The sequence below is a fragment of the Elgaria multicarinata genome, chromosome 8, assembly GCF_023053635.1.
Source record: "Elgaria multicarinata webbii isolate HBS135686 ecotype San Diego chromosome 8, rElgMul1.1.pri, whole genome shotgun sequence".
Taxonomy (NCBI): Eukaryota; Metazoa; Chordata; class Lepidosauria; order Squamata; family Anguidae; genus Elgaria; species Elgaria multicarinata.
Genome location: NC_086178.1, coordinates 37,875,884 through 37,893,179, shown reverse-complemented (window position 1 = coordinate 37,893,179; position 17,296 = coordinate 37,875,884). Strand labels below are relative to the sequence as shown.

General features: G+C 40.1%; 1 protein-coding gene across 1 annotated transcript in view; it reads left to right on the top strand.

Annotated features, from left to right (window-relative positions):
- The window catches only part of FBXO36 (F-box protein 36), a 62,121-nt gene extending 45,328 nt beyond the window's left edge, over nt 1-16,793 (top strand). Inside the window, exons 2-4 of the mRNA XM_063132180.1 lie at nt 4,910-5,018; nt 14,604-14,776; nt 16,213-16,793. Of these exons, the coding sequence (XP_062988250.1) occupies nt 4,910-5,018; nt 14,604-14,776; nt 16,213-16,401 (471 nt within the window). The 3' untranslated portion in view covers nt 16,402-16,793. The remainder of the gene's footprint in view (nt 1-4,909; nt 5,019-14,603; nt 14,777-16,212) is intronic.
- The last annotated feature ends 503 nt before the right edge of the window (nt 16,794-17,296 follow it).

Here is a 17,296-nt window from a genome sequence, read left to right as displayed (position 1 = left end):
TCAGTTAGGTCTTTCTGGGGAGAGTATTCCACAATTGGGGCACTGCTGCCAAGGAGGCCCTTTACTCTTGCCACTGCTCACCCTGTCTGTGATAGTACGGGCACTGGGAGGAGGCTCCAAAGGTGATGTCAGCAGTGGGTACGCTCGTATGAAGAAGGGTGATCCAGTAGGTACTAAGTAATGAAGAGTTTTAAAGGTAAACCCACGCACTTTATATTAGGACCTAGAAACAGACCAGGAGCCTTTACAGATGTTTTGGCACCAGCACAATGTTTGCCCAAAGCTTCTTCCAGTTAGCACTCTTGCAGCTGTCTTTTGTATTCACTGCAGTTTCTAAGCATCCTCAAAGGCACCCCCACACACAAACACACCCCAATATACAACACATTACAGAGGTCTATCTTGGAGGTTCCAGAGCATGGATTCGAGGCTGGGATATCTCTGCCCAGAAAGGGTCATAGTTGGTGCTCCAGCTGAAGCTGGTTGGAGGCGCTCTGCCATGGACGCCAAAAACATTATTTTTGTTTTGTATTTGTGAGCCACTTTGGAGGCTTCATTTGAAGGATGACGTAGAATACGTCACACGTTCAGCACTACTGCAGAAACTTCTATTACAATGCTTTATGAGATCGGGCCACCAAAGCAGTACAGCAAGAGCGACAAGGAGAATGCACAATATCTTTAACACAATATCTGAAGGGTTTTTCAAGGCTCTGGAAACAATCAAGCTGGTTCATTTCTGGGCCATATGTCTTACCTATAGGTACTGTGGGTAACAGTGTAAGTTTGCAGTATCTGGGAAGGGGACTGGCCAACTTTGCTCTACTTGGCAGTATAGGATGCTACTAGAGTTGTGACACCAAAAGTGTGTGTGTGTACTACAACAGTTATGCAAATGCATAAAATCAGAGTATCAGTCCTACACAATTTACACTGCTTGCATTTATGGTGACACAATGCACTGAAACATGAGGCTTTCCATAGCCTGTGGCTTAAAGATAAAGTATTTTAAAGCCGAATAAACTGCTTTTGGAATAAACGAAATAAAATAAAAAAGTAAAGTAATGGTACCTTCAATAGGATTCTGAAGTTGTTAAGATGACACAAAAAGTATATCTTGTAATGACAAGATATTCTAATAGGAAAGTTGCAGTTGTTTCTGTAAAAAAACTCAGGAAAAAACTAAACAAACTGTCAGGGGCAGTGTTCCAGCACTTTGGATTGCCTATACATTGAAGAGAATAGTACAATTATAAAAAATGATGTGTTGTGTTTGTTGTCTTCTTAATCATTAAAGCAATGGTTCCCAAAGTGGGTGGGATTGCATAGGGGGGCGTTAAGAGGCAAAGGGACGGCAGGGGGGCGCTAACAGGCAAAGGGACGGCAGGGGGGCGCTCGAGGTGGTCTCTCCAGAAGGGCCTAAAACCCAGGGACCGAGCAGGAAAGAGCGGCAAATTCAGCTGCTCTCCCCACACCACTCCTGCTCAGGAAGGACTTTCTCACTCACGCAGCTGCTCTCTCCTCCTATCTCAAGCCCACAGCGGCCCCACCAGAAGTAGGGGGTGGGGGAAGCGCCCACAGGAGGCAGCAGAGCAGGAAACAGCGGTGAATTCAGCTGCTCTGCCCACTCTTCTCCTGCCTAGGAGGGCCCAGGGCTTCTTTCCTGCTGGAGCCACCGCCGCCTGCTCACTCACTCACTCGCTCTCGGTCAGAGCTGCTCCCTCCTACAAGCTGCCCCGGCAGACCTCTCGCGATAGTTGCTGCACAAGGTGGGAGCAGCAGCCATGTGGCGGAGAGGAAGGAGTATGTGGAGGGCGGCGGACGGCAGAGCAGCTGCCAAGAACAGCAGTCAGCGGGCAGCCTGGGTGGGTGGGGAGCAGGACTGCTTGTGCTGCTGCAAGGTATCACCAGGCTCCCTTCCCCTGTCAGGAGTTGCAGATTGGGGCCATCTCCCCTCTGAGCTGCTGCCCTCCTGTCGTAATCAGCCCGGCAGCTATTGTGAGGCTTGGGGGGAGGGGGGGGGTTGGAGAGAGGGGGGGCTTGGAGGGAGGGGGATTGGAGAGAGAGAGAGAGAGCTGCTGTGTGTCTGTGTGCTCCCACCCCCCAAAAAATCTGGACTACAACAGGATTGGGAGAGAAAAGAAAAGGGGGAGGGAGAGAGGGGGGGGCTTGGAGGGAGGGGGGTTGGAGAGAGAGAGAGAGAGAGCTGCTGTGTGTCTGTGTGTGTACTCCCACCCCCAAAAAAATCTGGACTACAACAGGATTGGGAGAGAAAAGAAAAGGGGGAGGGAGAGAGAATTGCAATTCCCCAGGTCCTTCCTGGCTAAAGAGGATTCAGCAGCACCTTTTCCTAGAATGCTTGCTGAAACAATTCCTATCTGCCCTTGTTTATTTCAGGGTGTCCAACCCCCTTTTTACAAGTGTTCTTTTGGTAAACGTATGTGTGTATCTTGTGTCACCATAAAAACAGAGCTGCAACACAATCCTAAGTATACCTACTCAGAAGTAAGCCCCACTGAGATCAATAGAACTTATTCTGAGGTAAATGTGCATAGGATTCAGCCTGAAAACCAAGAGAGAGTGAAGAAAAGACAGGAGAAAATGAATTGTAGAAATAGAATAGCAACTGTGGGATATTTAACCATATTTAAAGACAATAAGTACAGTAAAATTAGTGCCCCTCTACTTCAGTCCCAGCCAGATTTTCCATAGGAAAACTCTGTACCAGGTGGCAGATAATTATTTTAAAATTTTAATTAAAATACATTATCCTTTCCTATAACAAAATGGTGCTTACTCCTAAGTAAGTGTGTTCCACTGAAGAAGAAAATCCTATTTGATTCCTGTATTCATGCTAGTGTGACATGATAAGTTAAAGGCACAATTTTATGCATGTTTAGACAGAAAAAGTCCTTCAACTCCTAGAATCCCCTCTAAATGGGAAGCACCCGCCCCAGGCTTGCTGAGGGAGGGATGGAAAAGAGAGCAAACGCCTCTGTTTGCAGCCAGCATGGCAGGGCACACCAATTGGATTTTGAATAAAGTATTCAATTAATTGTTACTGTTTTGAATTTTATTGTTATTATCTTCCTTGGTGGGTCGTTGAAAAGCACTATTCTGAATAATGATTTTTATAGTGTAGGGTAGGGGGGCGCTGGGCATGAGTTTGTGGAACCAAGGGGGCGGTGACCTGAAAAAGTTTGGGAACCACTGCATTAAAGGATTCTTTACTAGGCTACAGCAGTCAGTGTTGATGTCTAATAATACTTAAAATATAATAATGTAGGTGTAACCAGGCAACTTTGTTAGACATAGTGGAAGCATATAATGGACAATTAAGAATGCAATTTTATACATCCTTATTTGAGAATAAGCTCAATTAAACACCATGGGAATTACATCTGAGTAAACATATATAGGAACAGATTGTACCTGAAGAATCTTTTAAAATGTATGCAAACTGCATGCTCAAACAGGGTATTTCTATCCCAAACATAGAACAGAATAAAACGTATTCCGTGGACCAATGAGACAGCAGAGCAACAATGCATTCCAGCATTTCAACCACACATTAATTTGAACTCAGAAATTCAGGTGTAGGTCTAGTGGACAGTCTTCATGGGCACTTGGCTTCTCTGCTCCATGTGTCTCCAAGGTCAGAGGTGGACAGACTTAAGGCTTGCTAGATCTACTTTGGGTTTTTTCTACTAGAACCTCAAGATCCACCAACCAGAGCCTGGTGCAAAAGACATACTTAGAATTAAAGAACTTGGAGTTCAAGGATTTGTTTTGAGTATCAGAACTGAACTGAGCTCACAATCCTTCCACCCAAAAATCCTAGTTATCTCAAACTTTCTTCATTTCAGAATGATAATGGGAGGTGTTGTTTCATATTGCTGTTGTTACTATTGTTAAAAATGGGGCGGGGGGGGTCAGATTCTTGCTGATCTACTGCAAAGTATTCAGAGATCTTGCATTATCTCCTAATCTATCTTCCAAGGAGTTTATTTGTCTCTGAGGCTGGCAAAACAGAGTATTTGAAGCCAGTGGCTCTTAGACATGCTGTATCAGTATAATTATAACATAAGAGCCATGCTGGATCTGACCAAGGGTTCATTTCCATGCCTTCAGTTCCTGTAAGATGGAACTTTCAATTTATCTATTACAATTGAAGGACAAATGTTTAAGCAAGAAATAAATATCCAAAATATTCCTTTACTGTTCATATATAGCAAGTTATTTTATTTCTTAAAATGCAGGTGGCTTTACCAATCATTATCTAAGAGCTGAAATTCAAAGAATCATGCAACTAGTTCTTTGTAAGGGGTCTTTGGGTCTTTGAAAGTGAAGAGACTTTCAAAAACAGCTTTTGATATAGTGTGGGGGTCTGTTCTTCAAAGCAAAAAAATAGTTAAGCGTTCAACTGTGCACATCCAGTCTTTGAATGTGCCTTAAATAGCTCCTTGCATCCCAGCCTTCAGCTTTAATCAAACATCACACTGATAATTACATGAATTGTCAGTTCTCTCTTCTTGGTGCAAACACTTGCATAGCTAAGATACTAATTACATATCATGCTTGAGAAGCTAAAAAGATTATTTACCAGAAAGGAGAGATACCTTTCCTATTGTAAAATTTAGGTATTCCATTGGTGAGGGGTCACATAAAGGTACTGGAAGAGTAGCTGTGGGCTGATGCATCTCCATGCATATTTACTCAGAAGTCAATCCCATTCTGTTCTATGGAACTAACTCCTAAGGAAGTTTGCATAGGATTGCAGGCTTTGAATCTCAAAATATTTACTAACAAAATAAAAAATATTACAAAACCCAAGAATATATAAAATCTTTGTCCTGAATTGTTTTAACTAAAACATTCTTTAATACTTGATAATATTCTCTAATTATAGGTAATTTTCAGGTGGTGGAAAATTTCTCTTCGAAGTGAAAATCGTCAAACAAAACCTGGAGAACTCAAAGAATCTCATGAAGACTTTCTGGATGACCCTTCTCTCCAAAGTAAGATACAGGAAAATATAGTTTCAGTATGATGAATGTATCACTCATCCGTATGCATGTTAGCAAGAGAGCTTGATTAATTACCTCTTTAATGATGAACTGTAAAGATGACATTTCAGAAGATGGAACAACACCCTAGTTTCATGATAAAAGGTGACAGCATGAAACAATGGTAGTAATATAATTCTCCTCCAATTTTTTTTGAACTTGTTGGGAGTTTCAGGAAATATATACCCATTATTTTAGAGGGAGAAAACATAATTTTGCAGATTCATGTTCAGTAGTTTTGAAACACATACACTAATCTGGGTGGAAATCCATTAAAAATAATCTCCATCAATTTATGAGGGGACAGTTTCTGCTTCAAAATTCTTATTTACTAAACTGAAAAATCCCTTATGTTAACATTTTAACAAAATCTGCTGAAGAACCGTAAAAGGGAAATTTGGATTTGTCTCTCTCCAAATTATGAATTGTGCTGATTACATTTCCACACATAGATGAACTTTTAAGTGTGCCACTTCCATCTTTGCCTAAAGTTGGTTAAAATTTAGATACATCATCATGCATGGAAATTTTGGGTGTTTGAAGGCTTAGTGGCCATACTAGTCAGGAAGCTAGACGAGAACTCAATTGTCTCTTTCAAACAGGAACAGACTAGTGACAGGAAACACCTGATTCCACCTAGCTATACACGCAAGTCCAGTGCCGCACAGCAACTGAGATATATAATGACACTATCCACTTATACTGAGATACAAGAAGTAGAAAAAGCTTGTGCCCCAAAACATTGACATTTATTTCTTCTATTTATTTAATGTATTAATAGGCCACGTTTCAGGGTCATACTCTCACAAAGTAGCATACACAAAAAAATGATACATAGATACATCAAATCTGTATGCATTACTATGAGACAGCACTTAAACCTGGTAGATGTAAAGAATACCATAAAGATTCCAATAAATAAAAACCGTTCAGAATCACATAAAGCCAGCTACACAAAAACACACTCAGGGAAAGCCAGTCTGTAAGACAAGGCCCATTTCAATGCCTGTACTGCAGTGGCCAAGTGTAATTCCTTTGGAAGCGAGCTCCATGCCTGAGGGCACCACTGAGAAGGACTTGTTTGTTGTGCTTGCCAGTGTAATTGAGCTTACTTATGGGCATATGAACAGGGCCTCTGAAGCTGATGTTGAAGTTTGGGCAAGAGCATATGGGTGAAGACAGTCCTTTTGATAACCTGTTCTCAGACCAAAGAAGGTTTTAAAGATTAATTCCAGCATTTTTAATTGGGCCTGAAAACACACTTGTAATCAGTGCTAGTGGTGCAAAATCACTGTTGCACGTTCTGACTTTCTGCCCTCCAGCAAAATTTGGATGCTTCATTTTGCACCAGTTGAAATTTCAATTACAACTTTAATAAGGCTTCCAAGTCAGTACAAGTAAAAGCGAAATTATACACAAACTGCAAAGCAAATAGGTCAGAGTAAGGTTGAACTACCTGATTCAAGGTTCAACCACTTGATTCATTGTAATCCTATGGGGAACACCTTTACCCACCTAAAATTGCTCTATTGGCTGGCATTGGATGGATGCAATGACCATCACCACCATAGAGTAAGTCCGAAGATGGGTTCTTTCTTGTGTTGGGTCATGCTCACAGCATTCTAAGCATTCTCAACTGCTTCATTGCCCTCAGCTACTCAGAATAACTTCAAGTTGTGATTGGTGCTGTACTTGATAACCAGATGGGACATCTAGATATATGCACATATATGCACATGCACATTGACACCATACATATCTCAGTCAGCATGTTTTTCCTGGATGAAGTAATTGATGGTAAATATCTTCCCATTAACCAGCCTGGCATTCATTTACAGCAGGGATTTATAGGGGCTTGTTGACAAGCCACCAGTATTATCCAGGATAGAGAGCAGGTTGAAAGGGGAGAGAACATGCAAATATCCAATTCACTTTCTTCTCACTTAAGATCTCTGCCTTCCACTTTGAACAGGCCCTTCACCCTTGGATTCAAATTAACGTGTGGGCTAAGTGTCAGAATATACTTACTATAGCTCTGCTGATCAGTAAGTCTGTGGAATGCATTTTATTCTGGTATGAACTTGAGGTGAAGTCCTTGTGTTTTTAGCATTTCTAGATTTTTGCTAAAGGCTGTTCAATAAATTCATCTCTTCTGCTTTTCAATTATGGGAAGAATTATGGGTGCTTCAGCACCTTATCAGTTCATGGGCAATGCTCATACTAAAATCAGTTTATTGTTCTGCTTCCAGATATCATATCTGTCAGGCACTTAATTATACTTTCGGAATAATAGTAATTCTCATAATCTCTTTAAAATGGTAAATTCAAAATAATTTTATAGAATGACTAAGTTATATTACTGAAATATTCCAGAAAACTGTTCATTTGAGAAATTTATGCAGGAGATTAAACACTGAATTTGACATTTCATATATCTGGAATGCTAAAACACTAGAAATGGTGTCTAAATCCAAAAATGTGTTTTTTCTCCTGTAGCCTCAAACTCTGATTAAATATTTTATAGGAGGTTTCATTGAAAACAATTTGCTGGCCAAATATCTATAAGAGAAACATTGGGTCTTTGCTTTTTGTTCTAGATTTAGCCTATTCTCTCTTCCAGGGGTAGGCAACATGGTGTCTGTGTGCCGTTGACACCTTCCTTGATGTCTGTCAAGTTGCCCTGCTTCTCCCACTTTTTAAAGAAATTAACACATTTTCTTTCTGGCAGCTGGAATCACTGTACAATAGTTTTCTGCTGGTGCTGAAAACTGCATTCAGAGGAATTGTTTAGTGTATTGGGGTTCAAATCCTACCTCTGCCTTATACTCTTTGGGGCAGGTTTCTTCTCATTTGCCACAATTCTCATGACAGTTTCTCAAATTGCCAAATGTACCCAAAAAGCTTGTCTACCTGTAATCTATTGTTTTTCATTATCAGAGGCAATCTGATAATGGCAGTACCATCCAATGAAGATCCAGTGTGGTGTAGTGGTCATAGTGTTGGTCTGGGATCCAGGTTCTAGTCCCCACTCAGCCATTAAACTCACCGGGTGACTTTAGGCCAGTCACTGGCTCTCAGCCCAACCTATCTCACAGGATTTTTGTGAGGATAAGATGGATAGGACTAGGAAGACTATGTAAGCTGCCTTGAGTTCCTTGTAAGGGGAAAAAAGGTGGATATAAATGTAATACAACAACAAAAACATAAACTTGGGCTTTTTGCAATTGATGATAAGATATGAAAAAGATATTTTTTAAATATATGTGTGTGTGTGTTTATCTATATATTTCTCTACAAGCTATCATGAAATTACCTGCAGCTTATGGTGAGTAATAGGCTATATTGTGCACTGCCCAGAGAGCTTCAGATGATGTCAGTATAAAAGTGTAATAAATAAATAAATATACGTAAACTCACACAAATAGAAACATTAGGTAAAACAGCCAAAGACAGTTAAAGCTAAATACCCCTACAACAAGCTCAAAAAATAAATATCTGAAAATTTTATACCTGCTTATATTAAAGAACTGTTCAAATTAAACTACAACCTACTTTATAAATGGTACCAGGAGATATGATTAAATGTAAACAAACTGGGCTTTCGTGCTTGGGGAAGCTGGTAGGGATGGTGCATTTCTCAAATCAATATGTAAACTGAAATATAGTTATATTTCAATATTCACACTTTTCTGAATTTTGCAGTGCAGTTCTCCCATTAAAATGCATACAAAATGCATATATTAGGGGGAAATAACTTATTAAAACACATATTAGGGGAAATTACTTGCAAAAATGTGTATATTAAGAAAAAGATGCACAGAAATCTGCATGAATTTTTGTGCTGACCTTAAAAAGAAAAAAAAGCAAGCTGGTACAAAAACAGTAAAAACAAACATAACTTTGGAAAAATAAGAAATTGGACAAAACTGAAATAGACAGATTCAGCCATCCCTAGAGACTGGCCACTATGCTTATTAAAACTAAGCCTGATAAGATCCCACTGTTTCATTATATGCAGGTGTATCATTTTGTTATGTCCACACCAGGAAGTTTGAATATTTGCCAACATTGGATCCAAAGGCTTAATTTCTGAGATGAATTAAATGGTTTCTGGAGGAATTTTTGCAAGAGAAGACAGCCTATATATGTAACTGGGAGAAAAAAATTAGGTGAAGTATCAGAAAAATGAATTTTGGCAGAAAAATGCTTCTATTTCATTCTACTTCCTTGAAAGAAATTAGCTACAAATTCTGAGTAGCTAGTATGTCACCTCATGCAGGTTCAAGATATATAAATATATAGCAACGTGTTATGCTGAAAAGGGTATGGAGAAAGTGGGTTGTTCATGCATGTATGATGGTCTTGTCACCATCAGTAGTTTTGGAAATGTGTTTTGGAAAAGATTTAAATGGGTGGGGGTAAAATGAGCTTGTTAATGATAAAGTGATAATTATTTATTTATTGTGCCTAATGCTTGGAAAGAGTCTTGATCACATGTTGCTACATGATTTAGAAACAAATACTAGGATACACAATGATGCAAATACACATCCCATGGCTTTGAGAAAAAGCCTTTATATGTGGAAACTTGGACTCCTTTTCTTAGTTTTGTTCATGACCTTCAAATCTTTCCAACTATGAAACCTTTTGTGTCCAAACATTTACTGAAACTGAGAGAGAAATTATTAAGTTGTGAACAAACTCATGGCAATTAAATTAAACCAATTATAGTACTTACATGGGTTGAGTTGCTGATAGCTGAAAATTTGATTCTAACTCCGGTAGGCTCCTGTGAAAATACAGTATTCCATAGCCATTTAGCTAATTGTATCTCTAATTTTTAGAGTGATTAATTAACATTTGACTTTGCCTCTCCATACTCAGTCTTCATGTTATAGATTTTATGTGTCTTATAACCCTGGGAGGCATTCACAAATATGCTGTTGTATAATGTTTGTTTGTTTGTCTTTCCTCAAGCAAAGATAAATAAAATGTTTTTTGTCAGTAAAATGTTCTGCCAGCTCATTATCATACATAGATGCTTCCAGCTTGTAGTAGAAAGCTTATGAAACAAACATTTTAAATAATCAGGAACTGATAATGGTTTTTAAATGTTTGTAAGAGTGTATAAACATCATGCAGAGAGAAGCAGCCAAGTTCAATGGCAATTGTGCTCTTGCCAATTTATATTCAGTTTCAGGGCATTATCATGCTCTTTAATTTGATTTTGTATTTGATCATCTGTCTACAAGCCTTGTGGAATTTTATGATTCTCTACACATCAGCACTTCAGTAACAGACAGCTGTAAAAAATGTCTTCTGGTTTAAATGTGATTCCATTGTGTATTTTTAATAAGGTAAGTCGATGTTTAACACTTAATAATGAGTGTACTCTATCCTTTATAAAGAAGGGGAAATGGGTTTTAACGGAATTTTGACTTCCTTCAACAAAGGGAGACTACTTTGATGGAAATACTCCCTTCATCAGTGGAGAGTGTCCTTCCAAAAGAACTTTGGATCCAGCCCTATGGTGTATGTTTTAAACTAACCCTATGGTTGCTTTTAATGGAACCTAGCAGCCTGTCAAACTGATATTCTCCCTGATATCTAGGGTGGCAGCTTTAAGTTAACTACCAGATGACTGAATAAAATCGCTTATTTTGTCATAATTACCATCATCTTGGAAAGATTAATAATGAGGGGATTGGGGTTTTTTTGCATTGGAGTGCAATACTAGCCCCTTGGACACCTGTGTGTTGTGGGGTGGGTGGGTTAGGAGGGGCAGAAGTGCCCTCTCCATCAGTGGAGAACATCAAAACTTCATCAGGATGGATTTTAAGACAAAAAAAAAAAAAATAGACAGAGGGAGCAATATGTTTAAGCATGCCCAACACATTTTCTGTATATCTTTCCTTGCCTATATGTAACATCCAGCTGAGTAACGAGTTGGATCCAAACTAAAGCACTCTTCAGACATTCTACTTACTGTGCTATATGAATGTGTGAAGAGAAGAGCAGTTCAAGCCAATCCCCTCCATTGTCATATCTGTCACTCTGTACCCATGGAGGGCAACAGGAGAACCTTCTGTATCCTTTGGAGACTATCCATGCAATTAAGGACCCTGGTGGCTGTCCTGTCACTGGAAAAGTTCATAGCTGGCTGGTTGGAATCCTGGGGCCTGTCTACACGTCGTACTGAAGGCGAATGCATACGCCCCCAGTACGCCCCCAAAACGATGGTGTAGACTGCAGCCCAGAAGAGACGGAGGAGGCGGCGGCTGGGGAATCTGGCCGCGTCCTTGCCAACGCCTCCCCGCCGGCCTCCTGCTGCCGGGGTAAGAGCGACCCGGGTCGGAGAGCTCGGCGGAAGCGGAAGCCGAGCTCTCCAAGCCGGGTCGCTCTTACCCCGGCAGCAGGAGGCCGGCGGGGAGCCGGCAGCGGCGGCAAGGATGCGGCCGGTTCCCCAGCCTCCTCCTCGCTGCCTCCCCGCCGGCCTCCTGCTGCCAGGGTAAGAGCGACCCGGGTCGGAGAGTTCGGCTTCCCCAGCCGCCGCCTCCTCCGTCTCTTCTGGGCTGCAGTCTACACCATCGTTTTGGGGGCGTACTGGGGGCGCATGCATGCGCCTTTAGTACGACGTGTAGACAGGCCCCTGGACAGGAACATTACATGTGGCAGCATATTGATGTTGCTTCCACTTATCTTTCTTTATCCCTATTAGGAAACATAAGAATTTTCATGCAAAGTCATACTAAGGTCTAATCTAATTCTTCACTGTCTCTTGACAGAGGATAACCAGATGCCCCTGCAAAGTTTGCAAGATGGTGATGGTTACTCTTTGTATCTTCTTATCCCAATCATCTAGTAATCAGTTATGCTACCTCTGAACATGAAGTTTCATGGCTAATAGCTGCTGATATGATTTGTCTAAATCATATCAGCAGCTGAAGCCACTCAGGTAGGTTTCTCAAAATTAGGGAGGTATAAGAAAGAAGGTAGAATTAGAAAGGAAAAGAAACTGAAATGCAGTTATTACCTATTTTAGAAAATGACATAAGTAGAAGGGACTCTTAGGGATCTGCTGTGATCTTGGAGTTTGTCTTTGGGACAAGAGTACCAGGGTCACACAGCTTGTTCCTCCTGAATTATGAATTACCTGGGAAACGCTGCTCCCAAACAAGGCACAGCTTTAAGGTAAAAGACCATGAAGAGGAACTGAAGCAGGCTTTGGCTACATTCAGACAACATGATAGTCAACAGTGGGGTAATAATCAACTCAACAGTTTTTCTAGGGGGCATTCCCCATGCAACATAATAATCAAACATAGTGTGGATTAGGGTCAGTGTTGAGTTGACTAGTAGTTCACACTGATCTGACTCACTCATCCCCTGCCCTCTCTCTGCTCTCAGTCCTCCTACTATTATCCCATCAGCCATTGCTGCCAAAAATCTATCCTGCCAGCTGGACTAGAGTGGCAGCCACCCCTTTGACCACTCTTGTCTTGCAACTCTGTGGCTGACAAACAACAGTGCCCTCCACACAACACAATAACCAATAGTGGTTCAAGTAGCCAATTCTGCACACTGTTGGTTATTTGCATTGATTATTTTGGCTAAATAACCAGCTGTTGGTTAACAAACTCCCTCCTCACAACACAATAACCCATGGTGGGTTAAATAACCAACTGTTGGCTGTTTAAACCACCATTGATTATCATGTTGTATGAATCCAGTCTTTGCCTTTGTAGATTCCCCTGAGCCTTTTATGGCATGGAATTTAAGCAACACAAGTAGTGGGGTTTGGCTTGAACGCTCCAAAACAATACAAAAATAGTGTATGGCAAAAATAGGAGGGTGTGAGATTCCTTGCTGTGCAAGAGGAGAATTCTTTTCTCTAACTGACTGACTTGCTACAAGAAGAATTCCCTTTCTAAAACCTTGAGTAGAGGGCATCCTTAAGATCAAGATTCTTGCTGTCCTCCATTAGTACAAAACATTCTTCCATGTTTTGTACTAATGGAGGTCAGCCAATAGGTGCAAGGGGAGGTAAATAACACTGAGTTTGTTCATCCCGCAATGGGTGATCAGTGCAAAAAAGTGCAGAATGCAATAGGAGGTTGTGTGCATAGTTTGGTTGTAAGTCCCAACCTTGAGGGATGCTAGTCCTATGATAGCTTTTCTAGTGCTTCTTGCGTGGTACTTTCCCCCATCAGGGCTCTAGAGAGCCAAACTGTGGGTATGCCAGATAACATTTTATTTATTTATTACATTTCTATACTGCCCAATAGCTGAAGCTTGATTGCATTAGGATCTGAGAGTGGAGAAAAATATTTGCACATTGTGGAGGGCCCAGCCTTGCTGGGCAGAGAAAGTAGCAATATATGCTTGCTACTTTCTTGCCTTGTATGATTACATCTCACTTCCAGGGCAAAATTGACGTTTTGGGGTTAAAAGTGTTAGGGAAATACTTAAAATGGCAGAGGGGTGAGCCATCTTGGCAACAATGTGAAGCACTTGAAGACTCCAAAATGGCATAGAAATGCCAAGTATTATTATGGCTGTTCTATTACATAAGTCATAATCAGTCATTGTCATACACATTTGCAGCTTCATCTAGTTATCTACATGTTACACTTATCTATCATCAAATGTGAATACGGTTATATACTTGTATGTAAATCATTCTCAGTCATCAATGAGCTCAATAATCAGAAGGGAGAGCAGTTATTGTTTTAGGCATTGATTTTCAAACATGTTCAGCAACTGAAAACTCTCCAGTGGGCGTGTAGCAGTGAATATATGAAGGATTGCACTGTTGCTATATCAAGTTTGTGTTTTTAGAAACATTCCGGTCAGTTGTTATCAATAATGCCAACAGTTTGATTCTACTGTTGTTCAACCATGAGTGGGGTCCAATGTTGTCATTCACTAGTTGAAACAGTTCCATCAGGAAAACCAGGATGGGGTCCATCCGTCCCCCACTCAAAATCTGCTCCAGTGTGCTGGAAACCCACCAGAGCAGAATAATAATAATAATAATAATAATAATAATAATAATAATAATAATAATAATAATAATAATATTTCTTACCCGCCTCTCCGATTGGAATGAGGTGGGGAACAACAGCAAGCATAAAATACATAAAATACTGATTAAAAACATAGTATACACTGTTAAAAAACACCCTAAAAACATCTTAAAAGCATAATAAAGGCATATTTAAGGCTGGTAAGGAGGGCTGCAGATGGGAAGCAAGGAGAAAGTCCCACCCCACTTGCAGGTTTCTACTAGTGCCACATTGGATTTAACCCAGTGTAATTAACTTTTCATGTTTAGAAGAACCCATCAGCTTTAGATGTGCTTTGTCTACACTGAAAACCTGTGGGTTTCTACCATGTGTGGTTTAATATGCATCTGCTCAGCTTTAAACTGTCTAGCTTTGCAAAACACGTAATTAGCATTACATTTAGTGGAATGGCTAGTCCTTGGGGCACAATATAAATCTGTCTGGTCTTTGTTGTATTTTTTTAAAACAACAGTTCAAATAGCCATCGTATTTGGAGGAGATACTCTGGAACACACCTTCAATATGTGTCGGGGTAATTTTGATTTCCTGGTGCGACTCCCTGATGCATTGCTTCTATACATCATATCCTATTTGGATCTAGAAGATATTGCTACACTTTCTCAAGTATCTCACAGATTTGAAACGGTAAACATTTGTTTAAAATGTGCTATCTTTCAATTCACTTTCAATATATATAGTCCATTTCTGGAGATGTGTGTCTGTAGATGGTGTTTTTCTAATTATTGTCTAGTCAAGTACCCCTAAACATGTGCAATGACTATAATGCCTCAGCTAAGCTAGTTATTGTATATATGCATATGTATAGAAATCAATTGGCCTTCTGTCTCCTTCTATTATATACATCCATCTGTTTGTCTACAACAGATTCAGTACAACTTCATTGTGTCTGGCTGTCATGAAATATTATTCATCATATTTATTACATTTATATCCCACATAATAAAAATAACAAGTGATTTACTGCATTCCTCACAAATTTAACATGATTAGTGAATAATATTGCAGTCTGTGCTTTATTTTAAATTTTAGATGGTTGCATAGCACTGAGTTAAACAAAATGCCACCAGAGGGAGCTAATACCTAATATAAAGCAGAATTCAGATGAGGGTTATAGTGCTTTTCAAGGAATTCATTCTTTCACTTTGCAGCCAAATTATCTTTCAACAGATTCATTACTGGATTTATCCATGTTTTAAATAAGAAAACATCAGCCCAAAATATTTGAGATTCTTCTTATATTTCATTTACAAACTTACAGTTCAATCCATAATTTTGTTAAGCAAAAATGTTAATAGATTTATAATCCCCCTTGTGGGGCCCGCCCCATGATCCATTTGGATATTGGCTTGAAGGGATGGAAGAAGCTCCTTCCATCCCCTCGAGCTGATATCCAGATGGATTGCCCAAGGGACGTGCACGCCCCTGGGGACACATGGAGCTCCGCAGTCAGTGGCACCTCACCCATGGATGGCATGTCCTGGGAAGTGTGGGGGGAGCTGCCAATCATGGCTCCCCATTAAGGGACAATATGATCAGTGGCTCCCCATGGGCCTCCCGGGATGGAATTATATCTCATGCCTATAGAGCCCTGCTGGGCAAGAGAAGTAGGGGTTTCTGCTGCTGTTGCCTCATGACTCTGTAAGCATGTGAAATAGTCCACGGAGCCCAATAATCAACAGTTGTGCAGGTAGTCTTCTCTGCACACCATCGATTATTTGTGTTGGTTATTTTAGGGAAATAACCAGCCATGGCGTGGAAAAGGCTTGAAATACAACACAATAGTCGTGGTTGACTATTCAAGCAATAGGGGACTATTTAAGCAACTGTTGTCTGTTGTGTCATTCGAACCCAGTCACTGTGTGCTATAATAATAAAACCATAGGTATGTAAACTATTACAATAATACCTCATTTCATTCTTTGCAAAAACTTCTGCAATTACTGGAAACCAAACGACGAGGTAAATTGTATTTAAATGTCTGTTTTCCTTCTAATATGAGAAAAGAATATTTTATCTGGCTAATGTTTAAAGCTTGCTAATAACTATTTTTTTACAAATAGTTATGCAACTCTGACAAGTTATGGGAGATGGTTGTGCAAAATTTATCGGGCACAATTACCCCAGATATGAGATCACTGGCACAAGATGTGGGCTGGAAGCAGTTCTTCTTCACTAACAAGACTCAACTACAGCTCCAACTCCGAAGGAGACAGAAAAGAAGTAATTCAGCAGAAAGTCTGTCAGATTAAAGGAATGTTCTTCCTAGCTGGTGGCAACTGTTGTAAGGTGTGGATTTGTTCAGATAAAGTGTCTTAATTTGTTTTCTGGAACAAAAAATCTGGCTGGAGATTTCAATGAGCATGGAGCTTACCTTGGTAGCCACCCTTTATTAGTGACGTGCATGAAAACCTTTCCCATTTCAATATTCCATACACTTTTGTTGAGTAGAAAATTCATTCATTTATTTACAGTACATTCATTTTTATTACACACAACTTTTTTTCATCTTCTTGTATTTTACTTCCATTATTGGGAGCTAATTTTCATGGCCAATTCTTGATGACCTCCATTTTATTTTCCCAGAATGGCCTAGGTGTTGTATTGTCCCAGGGAACTGAGAAAGGGCATAAGCCGCTCCTACAAAAAATAATGGCCCACGCTAGCAGCTGCCATTTCCCCACCCCTCCACTATGACTTGGAATTACACAACATCCAGAGCATTTGGGGGAAATAAACTGGCAGCTGCCAGGAGGGGAGCCTCAAAATCCACTGGTGTCAACAAAATGATTTTGTATATGTGTGTGTGTGTTTGAGCATTAAACTAAAAATGACAAGAAAACCCAGCACTTTCCTACCTAGACGAAGTGTAATTACCAGAAAGGAAGTTATCAGCAGATTAACCTCTTCCCTTGAGAAGCCCCAATTTAGGCCATAGATTGAGGATTAGCAGGCTGATACTATATAGTTTATGAGAAGCCTGATTAGCTGCACTATGGATCTTTAATTGCATAACAGAAGTTGAATTCCATGAAAATATTTCTGAAGATAAGGCCATTGTATTTTTAATGCCAAACATTACGTTTTCTTTTTGAACAATGCCATTGCTCTGCCCATTTTCACTCTATCCTAGGTACAATTGACAGT